Source organism: Pleurodeles waltl, chromosome 4_2 (assembly GCF_031143425.1).
Source record: "Pleurodeles waltl isolate 20211129_DDA chromosome 4_2, aPleWal1.hap1.20221129, whole genome shotgun sequence".
Classification (NCBI taxonomy): domain Eukaryota; kingdom Metazoa; phylum Chordata; class Amphibia; order Caudata; family Salamandridae; genus Pleurodeles; species Pleurodeles waltl.
The window spans coordinates 95145440-95158573 of record NC_090443.1 but is presented as its reverse complement, the minus strand read 5'-3'; the positions used below and the strand labels follow the sequence as shown (position 1 = coordinate 95158573).

The window sequence follows — 13134 nt, the reverse complement described above, 5'->3', positions numbered from 1 at the left end:
TCCAACTCCCAGCTGAGAGGCCCTGCACCACCTCCCATTCCAGCTCTAACTCCCAGATCTAATTCCCAGCAGAGAGGCCATGCGCCCCTCCCATTCCAGCTCTAACTCCCAGCAGAGAGGCCCTGCACACCCTCCCATTCCAGCTCTAACTTCCACCTTGGATCGTTGCATCCCTCCCATTCCATCTCTAACTCCCAGCTGAGAGGCCCTGCACCCCCTCCCATTCCAGCTCCAACACCCAGCTGAGAGGCCCTGCACCCCCTCCCTTTCCAGCTCCAACTCCCAGCTGAGAGGCCCTGCAGTGCTTCCCATTCCAGTTCTAACCCCCAGCTGAGAGACCCTGCTCTGCCTCCCATTCCAACCCTAAATCCCACCTGAGAAGCCCTGCATAAATCCCAGCTGAGAGACCCCACACTCCCTCCCACTCCAGCTCTAACTCTCGGTTGAAGGAACCTGTACCTCTTTGTATTCCAAACTCTAACCCTAAGGCCTCCCACTCAAGCGACACCTCCCAGCTGAGAGGCCGTGCACCCTTTCCCTTCCTGTTCAAACTGCAGGATGCCGTGTGTCACTTACCCCCCAGGCTAGCTCAGGCTCCTCTAGTGCTCCTAGGGTGACAACAATGGACGCTGCCCCTGCGTCCGCACCATGCTTCTCAGAAAACATGCTTTAACGCCTGAATAGAAGGACTTTCCCGAAGCTCAACGGTCGCCAATAATCTCTTCGCCCTCACCGCCAAGGTGGGACCGACCACCAGCCGCCCACCTATCCAGACCCTATTCAATTACCCACCCCCTGCAATATCTGAAAATAACAGGTCTCGCTGCGGCCCAGGTCAACAGTGCTTAGACATGTCCGCCCCCATGGGCAACGCAAAATGGTGAGTCTACCCGGGGAAAAGTGATGAGGAGACCCTGTGTCTCCTTACCATCCAGATATTTAAGGCCTTTGGGCTTAAGAAGCGCCAGCCCCGCCAATCCTACAGCACCCCCCCCCCCCCCCCCCTCTCACACACCCACGTGGTTGGGGCGTGGGCTGCTTGCGACGCAGGGCTACAGGGGCCCTACCTTACGCCCCTGCCCTCCCCACGAGGTCCGGACACTGCAGGGAGGCTGGCTGTCATGGAAACCACCGGTTGAACTCTCCCACCCCCGGCCAAACTCCATTGAACATCCCGGATTGAGTCATAAAATGGGTTGAAAGAAGGGTTTGTATGAAGCGCTTTTCTACCGTTTGCGAGGTATCAAGGTACTGGCCAGAAAGGGCCACAAGGCAATAGCCCCTGGCTGCCTTTAGCTTGTTCGTCCGTGCCAAGTCCACAAACAACTGACCTGCTCTCCCACTGCGCTGGCAACCAATGCTGTGTCACCAAATGGCTTCGATATCAGTTTACAGCCTGGTAATTGAATTATTGCATTAGCAGAGGCAGGCGATCCCTGGTACCGCTTCCCCGAAGAGGAAACACATGGCAGAAGATCTCGGCTCACCTGCTATGTGACTGGAAAGCTCAGCTGCTGGGCTGCCTGACGCTTTCAAAAAAGTTTTTAAAAAATGTTTTTTGGGGGTGCTTTGCCAAGACAGCCTGGTTCGTTTTCAAGCAGCGTCGTTACTAGCCAATGGAGAGACATGACCTTGAGTCAAAAGCTGCCGACGTTAAAACTGAGAAACCAGATTCGAGTCTCAGCACCTGCTCAATATCCGTTGATTCTCGACAAATCACTCAATATTCTCGTGTCATTTAAAAATAACAACATTCAGGTGCTCCTGTAAAGCGTTCCAACAGTGTGGGACTAAGGTCTCGTTACATACTATTAACACAACGAAATGCAGCCACTTTAAATACACAAACGTGTGCGATAGATAAAGGAACACTGGGTAAACGGCAGGCTGTGAGAGGATCCGCATCTAGGCACTTGGGAGAAAGTAGAGGAGAGGTTTGGAGCATACACTCCCCACTATTGCCATTGTCTCACACAGGTTACTAGTTTTACTCTTGTCTAACAGTGAAATTTAAACTCCATGCCCATTCAATCTTTGGCATCTCTAAAGTCGCTTCCAACAGAGAAACTAACTGTATCCCAGCTGTGACGAGTGGGTTTAAGAGCAATGTTATGGTATAGATATAAGGCAATTCTCTGAAATTGGTTTAATGGCTGTACATCTTGAAACTCCATGAAAATGGAAAGGCATCGAGAGTTGGGTGTGCCACCTGCATAGATGTATTTTGGACTCGCCGGCATTGTTTTTCTAAACTTGAGCAGGGTTCCTATGGCTGGCACCGCCGAGAAGGAAAAGGATACTGTTATTCACTGTCCAGGTGCTTCTCGGCCTCAGGGTCTGTTTTGGTCTTTTTAAATCCATTCGTGAGCATTTCTGTGAGGCTCATATTCCAAAAACAAAGCCAAGGCGTTTATGGAGCAAGGCGGCTTGAACAACGCCGGCCTGGCGAGCAGAGTGAAAGCTTTAGCGGTCACATGACAGACACAGCGAGACTGAGACAGCTTCAGTAGTCACGTAACAGAGAGAGAGAGCGAGAGAAAGAGAGAGAGCTTTACCTGTCTCATGTCGGGCCACCAGAGAGAGAGAACTGCAGCAGCCCGTGTCAGGCCAGCAGAGAGACAACTTCAGTAGTCACAGGTCAGGCCAGCATAGAGACAACTTCAGCAGTCCCATATCAGGTCACCAGAGAGACAGCTTCAGCAGTCCCATGTCGGGCTAGCAGGGAGAGAGAAGGAGACAGTTTCAACAGCACCATGTCAGGCCACCAGAAAGACAACTTCGGCAGTCCCTGGTCAGGCCAGCAGAGACAGCTTCAGCAGTCTCTTGTCAGGCCAGAAGAGACAGCTTCATCAATCTCATGTCAGGCCAGCAGAGAGAGAGCTTTGGCAGTCCCGTGTCAGGCTTCCAGGGGCTCCATCCAACTGTATTACGGAGCTCTAGCAGTCTAATGTCAGGACAGCAGAGAACTCGAGTGAAACCATGACAGATCAGTATAGCGCTCGAGCATTCCCACACCCAGCCCGCTGAGCTTCCCATATCAGGCCAGCCGAGAGCTCACGTCAGGCCAAAAGAGAGAGTCCAGTGATCTCATGCCAGGACAACAGCGATATTCCCATCAGTCTCCTGTCAGACCAGCTGAGAGAGGGTCAGTAGGCACATATCAGGACAGCAATGAGCTCCACAGACTTCATGTCATGCCAGTAGAGCTCTTCAGCGGTGCCATGTCAGAAGGCAGAGACAGGTCCAGCGCTCCTAAGTTCGGACAGAAGAGAACTCCAGCCATTCTATGCTAAGGCAGCAGACAGCTCCCGCAGTTTCATGTCAGGCCAACAAAGAAGAGATCAGTAGTGCCATATCCGGCCAGCAGAGAGTTCCAGAAGTATTATGTCAGGCCAGTAAAGTCACTCATGGATTGTCAGGAGACGTCTAGATGTCCCGTGTCAGGGACGTCGAGACCATCAGTGGTCCCATGCTGACAGCAGAGGTCTCTTTTTCACACCAGAAACTGGAAACTGCCAGTATCTTGGCAGGAAACAGTCATGGACGCGATGCTCACAAAAAACATTGGGTGAGTAGAGATCTGTAAGAGACGTGTCTCGGGGCCTCTTCAGCACTCCCAGACTGTCGTCAAGTGAAGAAGTGTTTCCTGGTACTTGTAGTCCTCTGGGCTCGTGGGAGCGCGAGGCCTGAGCGCAGCAGCTCTAGAACTGTAGCGTGCATGACCGCGCGCGCCACGCGACGGAGTGCCACTCACCTCAGCGCGACGGTACGTGCGGCCGGTACGTGCTGCGCGCGGCTGTCGCCTGCATAGATTGTTAGATTCTATTCCCAGCTCCGCGTGGAAACCCCAGGTTTCCTTGACCACGCTCCGTTATCTTTGAACTGGAGTATGCTCCTTGTGAACAACGCACTCTAAATTGTACCAGAGTATGCTACGGGGACACAGACATATTGTTTCCACTGGGAGTGCTACGAATGAGCAGACAAGCACACACTTTTAGTCCTAGTGCCGTCATATGTTAGTCACGCATCAACCTCTTCAGTCCATAGTATAGGGTATGATGCCTGGGTACATACGTTTTCTACATGGCATCCTGTGTGCACACACGCACGTTTTCTCTAGGTGGCAGCATGGCGTCCTCTGTGCACGCGCACGCATACGCACAAACAGGTGCTAATTAACAATACCTGGTACCACGATACGCTCTGATTGCAAACACATAGGCCCTCATTCTGACCTTGGCGGGCGGCGGAGGCCGCCCGCCAAAGTCCCGCCGTCAGGTTACCGTTCCGCGGTCGAAAGACCGCGGCGGTAATTCTGACTTTCCCGCTGGGCTGGCGGGCGGTCGCCTTCAGACCGCCAGCCAGCCCAGCGGGAAAGAGGCTTCCACGATGAAGCCGGCTCGGAATCGAGCCGGCGGAGTGGAAGCTGTGCGACGGGTGCAGTTGCACCCGTCGCGTATTTCACTGTCTGCGCAGCAGACAGTGAAATACATGTAGGGGCCCTCTTACGGGGGCCCCTGCAATGCCCATGCCAGTGGCATGGGCACTGCAGGGGCCCCCAGGGGCCCCGCGACCCCCCCTACCGCCATCCGGATCTCGGCGGTCCGACCGCCGGGATCTGGATGGCGGTAGGGGGGGTCGGAATCCCCGCGGCGGTGCAGCAAGCTGCGCCGCCGCGGAGGATTCAATGGGGCCGCGGTACACTGGCGGGACCCCGCCAGTGGTGCCGGTCCGACCGCGGCTTTACCGCCGCGGTCGGAATCCCCATTGGAGCACCGCCGGCCTGTCGGCGGTGCTCCCGCGGTCCTCCGCCCTGGCGGTCAAAGACCGCCAGGGTCAGAATGACCACCATAGTCTCTGCACGCCACTGCGCAGGCCCTCTGCGTAAACTTCTTCCCCGCACGGTACAGGGTATACTCCGCGTGCACGCCAGGGTGTGCTCCAAATGCACACTGTTATTCAATAAGAGTATGTCCAGTGTACACACGCGTTCTCTTCCTGGTACCAGGGCACGCTTTATGCACACATACCTGTAATAAACAGAACCAGGATACTCCTATTGTACACAAACCTTGCATTACCTGCAGTTATGATACGCTTTATGTGCATACACGCATCTTTCCTACGTGGTCCACGCAATGTACACGCACAGGCACACACTACCTACGACCAGGTTATGCTCTGAGGGGAGTACATCTCTGCCTGACACATGGGTCACATATGTCTAGGTACATATGCAACTTCCATGGCAGAAATCTTCTGTGGACTCACATGCAGTCCAGACCAAGCAGGTGTTATTAAACGGCACCAGAGAATGACACTGCACTACAGGAATCCATGACAGGGGCTTTTAGCCAAAACGGGTTGCTGTGCAGCAACACAGTCCGTCAGCCTGTCTGCTTCTGTGGTGTCACACGTCCACATGGGAGCCGGTCCAATTGACTGATGGGCTGCCCAGTTGTGTGGCTAATCAGCCACACTAGCGCCATGAAAGGAGTGCCAGTAGTTCAAGTCCTATAGGTTAAATGGGTGTGTACTTCTGTGTGCTGCAACTCCTTCCCAGCAGCTATAGCGGGCAGCACCAACGGTGCATGTTCAACAGCCAGATGGAGCTGTCCAGGCTTGTGGTGTTAGGTGTCTGTGACAGCAAATGTTGGACACAAAGGTGCAAGGCACACAGAGAGATGCCCCTGCCCAGCTTTGTGGTTGTCAACATCCACTCAGCAGACATGGCACTGGTATCAGGGACCTGTCCGTCTAGCGCTCCGGCAGATGGGGGCAGCACTAAAGGTAAATGTAAAATGTAAATTATCACTTGTATAGCGCACTACTCACCCGTTAGGGTCTCAAGGCGCTGTACTCATACCGCTATGGAACCCCTCCTGGCTTTTCCCTGTGAGGCGCCCACTCCTGAGCACCCCCAGGGTGAAGCCAGGCATCCAAGCGCTGTTGGGGCCGTTGTGGAGATTAAGCAAGCTATTGCCCAGAGTTGCAGAGTGGGACCCATGAATTAGATTAGGCACTGAGGCAAGAATTATCTGGTCAAGGGGAATTGAGCCCAAGACCTGCCGAAGCAGGACTTGAACCCTGGTCTTGAGCCAGATCTCTGCTTCAGGGTCTGCCGCTCTAACCATTGAGCCACACTGGTGAGAGTTCCGCAGACAGATAGGGATGTTCGATTTTGTTGGGCCAACATCCATGTCAACAGCCGTGGGAGCAAAGGTGAATGGTGCAGGTTCTCACATGTAGGAGGACCTGTCTGGGTTTGTTCTTGTGCACATTCAGGGTCTTAGGTCCCAGAGGCAGGAGTTCAGTCTGAATCTGTGGTATTACCCATTAGTGGCAGGGGCGCTGGGAGTCAACGCCAAAGGTGTGGGCCAAGACAACTCTTCTGTCTGGTTTTGAGATGCTCCACATCAATGCCACAAGCGCCAAGAGGAAAAGGCATTGCTGTTCCCATAGGAAGATGGGCCTAGTCAGTTTTGTGGTGCTAGCTGCCCAAGGCTAGGGCTTCAGAAAAGAAGTGCTAATGGTGTTAATAGAGTATGCCAGCAGGGATCACTGCACTCATCATGATACCAGCCAAGCAGGGACAAGGGCAAACACCCACAGTGGGTGCAGATCCCAAACACAGACTAATTCCCAGGTTTTGTGTTTACTTGCCCACACCATGTGTTATGGCTGGGTGCCCAGTACTGCTTGTCTAATAAACAGCTGGGTCAATATGGTTTTGTCTGTGCTGGTTCAAGACAGGGTTTATGGAAGGCAGTGTCAGCGATGGTAGTCCAATAAAAAGAAGGGTCTGTCTATGCCAGGGCTTAAGCTGTTATGGAAGGCAACGTAAATGGAGCACAGACAGCAGGGCCTCTCCAGGTTGCTGAACAAACTCAAATTGAGAACGTCAAAACTATTCCTCACCATCCCACCACCCTAGTCAACGCTGGTAGGCCTGATAGCTTGTGTGACTCTCAATTTAGACACACTGGTCAAGCCAAACTCTGAAATGGGGTAGATCAAATGTTCCACTGACAAGCAGAACCCAACAAGAATGTCATTCTGCACACACTCCAGATCCAAACAGTTGCGACCAGCCTGCTGAGACATGACAACAGTAAGGTGCCTACAGGGACGGCCAAACAAATCCAGGTTTGGGCTCTTTTTGATCTCACACATCAGGGGCTTGGGGGTAAACAAAGACACAAAACTCAAATCCGCTCCTCACCAATAATACTTTTTTCATAGATATACCAGGCTACAAGCCAATACACCATCCGAGACTAAAAAGAGACATGTGAGGCACCTGGGTGCGTGCCATGCAGTCCCCTAAAGGAAACTGCTATTGTTGTCCTGCCAGAGCCTACGGAGAACAACAGCTCGCGCAGAGATTTGTTGAAACAAGACCTAACCAAGTCGCACAATATAAGGTATTAAGGAGAGCAGACGCTGGGGCGTTGGTGGTTCCCGTGCCAAGCGCTACGTTGTGTTGGATCTCCAGGGCTCTGTCTGCTTCCCAGAAGGGAGGCTACCTACACGCTGGGCCGCTGAGGAGAGCAGCAGTTGCACACTTACAAAGTAACAGAAGGGACAGAGAGGCAAGGGCGGGATGGGTTTTCTTGCACACTGCCCTCAGTGGAATAAACCAGTGGAGACCAAGGACCCCCAAAAAACAACAGCTCACCTGCCCGGGGTGTACCGGTAGCGATCTGGGCACGAGCTGCCGTGCTGTGCGTGTCAACACTTCATCATTTGGAGAAGCCAGTCATGGCACAGTGGCACTGCAGGGCACCCTTCCAACGCCACCTTTTAATTAATGATTACAGTGTACCTCTATAGGGCGGCACGTTTTTCGAAGGCCGTGTCCCAGGGCAAGGGGGGTCACTGTGGCGGGTTCGTGGGTGCGCCGGAGCCCACACCCCGGGCAAAGTTCCACCAAGACAGAGACGGATTGGCTGGGACCACTTACCTCGGACCCGCGAGGAGCAGCAGCCGCACTTGGCCAGGACCTTGCGGAAGAGATGCTGGCAGGAGCAGCCGGGCGGCGGGTGTCCGCCCCTCATGGTGCCCCCGCGATGCCCGGCATGGCACCAGCGGCGACGCCGGGGCAGCCAGCCCGGGGGCTCGGGCTGTGGCGGGCTTGGGGGTCCTGAGGGGAGACGCCGGTCCAGGGGTGGCAGAGTGGGGGCCTCCGCCGCACAGAGATGGGAGTCCGCTGCTCTCCGCCGCAACAGAGTACCGGGGGCTGGGAGCGGGGAGGGAGGGAGGGCGGAGCTGCCGAGCGCTGCCAGGACTCGGCTCCCCTCCTCCTCCCCCTCCTGCGGGCTTAGGGGCCTGGGAGAGGGGGCGCGGAGCGGGCTGGGGTGTGGCGGTGCTCGGGGGGCACTCCTCGTCCGATGCCTCCATCCGACACTCACCCCTGCGCCCCACTGGATCACTGCCCCAGCGTCCGATCCACTGGGTCTGGTGCAGGGGACTAGCTCAGGCGCGTGGGCGCCCCCGCCACACACTTCGTGGGTCTCCTCTACCACCCATATCAAGTCCCAAGGATGATGAAGGAGAAAGGAACTCATTTTTTATCCCCCGCCCCTGTCAAAAAATAAAAAATACAAAAAACGGGAGTCTGCATCTTCTGCCCCTGTACCCGAGAGGGAGTGGGGATGAGTCGGGGATCTGCTGAGGGGATTCTTTTAAATAAGGTTCAGATGTCTAACTTCATCTATTCCGAAACGTCCCTCCTGGTTAGATCTTTTCATTTCTCCCTCACTTGGAACATTCGGTTTCCTAAAATGATATCATGTAGCCCCAATGCCCCTACCCAACGAAGCAGGGATTTCACCCACACAGAAGCTGGACAGATATGCAAATATTTGCAGAGGGTCACACTCTTGTTGAGCTTCAAGGATTCCAAGAAAAGAAACGCAGCAATATACGATAATCTGGCGACATCGCCATCACTTCGACGGATCCAGAGAGACATCGCCGCTCGCTTGAACCTTCGAAAACTTGGAATTTGCTTCCCTGGAAATTGTCCCAACGAAAAAGAAAGTGGATTGTTGCGTTTCTTCATTCATCATTCAGAAAGACTAGCCGACCCGCACCCTCAAACAATGTCCTTCCTCTGCTGACGCGTTGATTCTGGGGTTGCAGTTTTACTATTTCCAGACACAATCCCCTCTTACCTCGCTCTCCCCTCCTCCATGGTCACAAGAAATTTCTGTCCAAACAGCCCTCTCTCTCACCCTTCAGGGACCCTCGAGAATACGTTCTCTTGTTCAGCATTGACTCCTTACATTATAACATGACAGAGACACTAAGGGGCAGATTTACAAGACCACTTTTCTTGCATCCTTCTTGCCCCCACGATGACATATTTACAATATGGTGCACCATGGTGGTCCTTACCACAACAGCGTCAACATTTATGACACTGTTGTGGCGCTTTGCTGCACTAGCGTCAAAAAATGTTGACGCTAGTGCAGCAAAACACAGCGAGGCCCATACATTATTACGGGGCGTCACTTTAATTCCTCCCCTGGGCAGTGGTTAAAAATGACAGAAAAAATAAAGCAGTGAAATCTTGAAAATTTCACTGTGCCATTTTTTGGGGGCCTCCCTATGTGGGAATGCCCCTCTTGCATACATTATGCCTGACGCAGGCATAATGTGGCGCAAGGGGTTGCAAAGGAGCACAATGCATGCATTGCGTCTCTTTGTAAATATGGTGCGGGAGAATGCCCACCTTAACGCTGCCTTAGAGTCATAACAAATTACGCTAATGCAGCGTTAAGGCGGTGCTAGGGGCATGTAAATCGGTTCCTGAGCATTTCATCATAGATGTCGTTATTGCCAAGTCTGATGTATGACAGGCTGAGACAGTCCTGCTGTGACTGGAACATTGCCTTTCAGGCTGCATACAGTTTCTACAGCGAACGCATTAATCCACCGAGCTATCTGACTAGTTTGTGGCACGGATACAGTAACATCTCTGGCTGCAATTTTACTTAAGCGACGGGCTACATATCCCTTAGCTCTAACAGTCAGTAAGGAAAACGTTCCTATCAAAATCATTTATTTTCAGTTTTGGATAATCGTGTCTAGCTAGTCTTGTGTCCAGTTCTAAAGGTCTTACAGAAGCTATTGTGCTGTGTTCTGAAGTGTTCATATCTGACAGGCACATATGTTTCGCATCAATATCTAGCGGTCATGCCTGAGTCCTGAGCCTAGCTGTGAGTAGCTCTGGTCTCTGCAGTAGAAGAACTGAGTCCAGTATCTGGTTCTGGAGTCTAGGCCTGAGGGCTCAGGAAGGGGCAAATCTGGTGCACTGTGCCCTGTTCCGAAAACCTTGGTTAATATATTGCATTCCTTTCCTAAGGCTTCATTTTGGGCACTGACTCTAGTTCTTGAGGGACATATCCACTCGTGTGTTCCAGAGCACAATGCTTTGCTCCAGACGCCTCACCTGAAACAGTGGGGCTATCGCTGGGAGTCACAGCTGTGGGAGGTAGATTGGGAGTGCTGTGTCCTAGAATATTATACTCTGGATGTCAAAAGAGAAACATGAATTCTTTCATCCAGCTCTAGTGGTCACTTCTGGAGCACTGTGTCCCGGAATACTCTGACTTGCCATTGATGCTTTGAATAGAGTACTTTGCCTGGTTCTGGAGGTCTGCCTGGATTCAACATGGATCAATACATCAGGTTCTTTGTGCCTCGTCTAGCACTGAAGGTCAGATCTGAATTACTAAATCCAGCACCAGAGGCCACATTTGAAATATTATTTCTGATTCTGGTGGCGTCTCCTAGAGCATTCCAACCTGGAGAATTATGTACCTTTTTCCTGATGGCTTGGCTGGAGTACTGTGTGTGGCACTAGGGGTCACATCTGGAGTACTGACTCTAGTGTTTGCTGCAGCAGCTGGAGCATTCTGTCCAGTTCTGAAGTGGACCCCTGCAGTACCAGTTTTGGTGTACTGAGTCCTGCTGCCATGGCTTCAACTCCATATCTCTATTTCAGGAGGAAACATCTAAAGTATTGTGCCCAGTTCGGGAGGCTTAAGATTCTGGAGGACTCCTCTGGAGTACTGTGTCCAATATAGAAAGCTTCAGGCCTCCTTCATGAACGATAACATCAGGCTGGAGGTAGTCAAGAGAAGGTAACCACAGGTTCTAAGATGGGTGGCAGAGGAATTCAAAGAGCTTGTCACAAGAGGACAGGAGAGGGAGTTGAACATGGAGGAGAGAGTCCGATATCTAAAGAGCACAATTGAAACTCCTCACACACGCTTTCAAGGCACTACATAGCACTGGCCCAGCATCCCTTAAGAATTGCATCTGCTTTCACAAGCTTTGAGACCTCTCCACTCGTCCACACTCCTACTTGCACATAACCCAGGGATACAGTCAAGCAGATCCGGGGCTCAAACCCATACATCGCTCACAAAACATAGAAGGACCTGCACTACTCAAAAGAGCCTCCCCTTACTTCCTGGATTCCACAAGAAGTGAAGACCTGGCTTTTCGAATATTCCCACTAGACTCTCACCTGCTAAGTGTCAAGATACCGTCCCGAGTAATAGTGCACTCTAGAAACCTGCATAGCATGACAAAGAACAGATGGCGCAGGGGTAGCATCTCACATAGGAAGAGGCTCCTAGAACTGCGCTCACAGCATGCCTTGGCAATCATTTATAGAGCACTCTTGAGCTATTGCGTTTCTTTGAGGGGTGGGAAGGGACGGGCAGTATTATGAAGCAATTAAGAAGCCCCCTGCAGAGTGACAAACACGTTATTGGGATCTTGAAGGCCTAGGCCAGACACGGAGTGACGAGCACTGAGAGAGCCAGGGTAGAGCTGGAGACTTCTTAGGCAGCTGGCATAAGATGGGGCCAGGGGAGCCGGTGGCCTTCGTGTCGTATGTGGCTATGGGGGGACGTCTCCACCGCAGGCGCTGGAAGCGGGCTTCGATGCTGAGCGCACAGGGCGTTCTGATGAAGCCGCGTCCATTTCAGGGAGTGCCTGAGTCAAAAACCGCACGAGGCCGATCAGGGAGAGGGAATCAAAGCTAGTGAGGTCTTAAAGGGTCAAAAAGAAAACACAGCTTGGAAGAGAGCACAATCACAGCGCCGCCGGTGTTCGCCCACACCACGCAGTCGGCTTTTCCCAAGAATAGACGCGTCAATCATAAAAACATCCGCAAAGGAATTTTCCTCGCCTTTTTTTTTTTTACTTTTTCGGGACCGCATTGGAAAGTATGTGTGTTTCTGCCAGAAATCCTACCAAAAAGAGAACTGTTAAAGCTATATACACAGAGATCCAGAAAGGGAGGGGGCTCTCGGTCTAGTTACAGAGAGAAGCTGAACTGAAGCCGAAACGTCCGACAGGAAAACATGCTCTGTCAGCCCTCACCTAAAACACAACGGGAGAAAAACTCCAGTGTCCAAAGGTGAAGCTGCTCCACTTGATTGTGTTAGTCGCTTTTGAGACGTCTGGTATTTTCTGTCATTCTGGGATTTTCTGTCTTCTGGCTCGATTTTAAATTCGAACTAAAAGCTTCAGAATGCAAAGCGAAAACAAGACTGGCTCCGTTGATCTCTGATACGTGACTAAACTGGTAAACGTGCAGGGTGTGCGAATCCACCCGTTGTTGAGATAGGCTCATAGTCCAAGAGGGCCCACTCAGACTCTCGTTTTTCAGAGGAAGACTGAATACAAAGCTATAATCAGCGCACAAAGATAAGACTGTTTGTAAAGGGTGTTATAAAAGCAAGTAATTTATTAAGATTACTATGGAACAACTTGAGATCACTTAAAATATACGACGATGATTAATATCTGTCCAAGATCACACAGATTGCCAGCTGCTATAAAGTAAATCCCAGGCATCAAGATGCAGAAACCAAATGAGTGGAAGAGCTACTCACAACTAGCATGGGACAGCTTGGGATCTCTGCAAAAATCAACCTACAATGCTCTGGGAGAAACTTTCATTTGGACCGGACCTGTTACTTTGTCTCAAAGTAACTTGCAATCAATGCTTTGTTTATGGATTGAGATCTAACTCAACATTCGAGAAGAAAGAGTGACATAAAGGACAAAGAAAAGTAAAAGTTACATTTAATAGTGAAGAAAGGCTAG

General features: G+C 51.9%; 1 protein-coding gene across 2 annotated transcripts in view; it reads right to left on the bottom strand.

Moving 5' to 3' along the window:
• Positions 1 to 13134, bottom strand: part of ARHGEF25 (Rho guanine nucleotide exchange factor 25) — a 728124-nt gene that overhangs the window by 548536 nt on the left and 166454 nt on the right. Inside the window, exon 1 of one of the 2 annotated variants that reach the window (XM_069230833.1) lies at positions 7967 to 8475. The exons of the other annotated variant lie outside the window; for it this stretch is intronic. Within the exon in view, the coding sequence (XP_069086934.1) occupies positions 7967 to 8060 (94 nt within the window). The 5' untranslated portion in view covers positions 8061 to 8475. Of the gene's footprint in view, positions 1 to 7966; positions 8476 to 13134 lie in introns of those variants that run through there. 2 annotated transcript variants of the gene reach the window in all.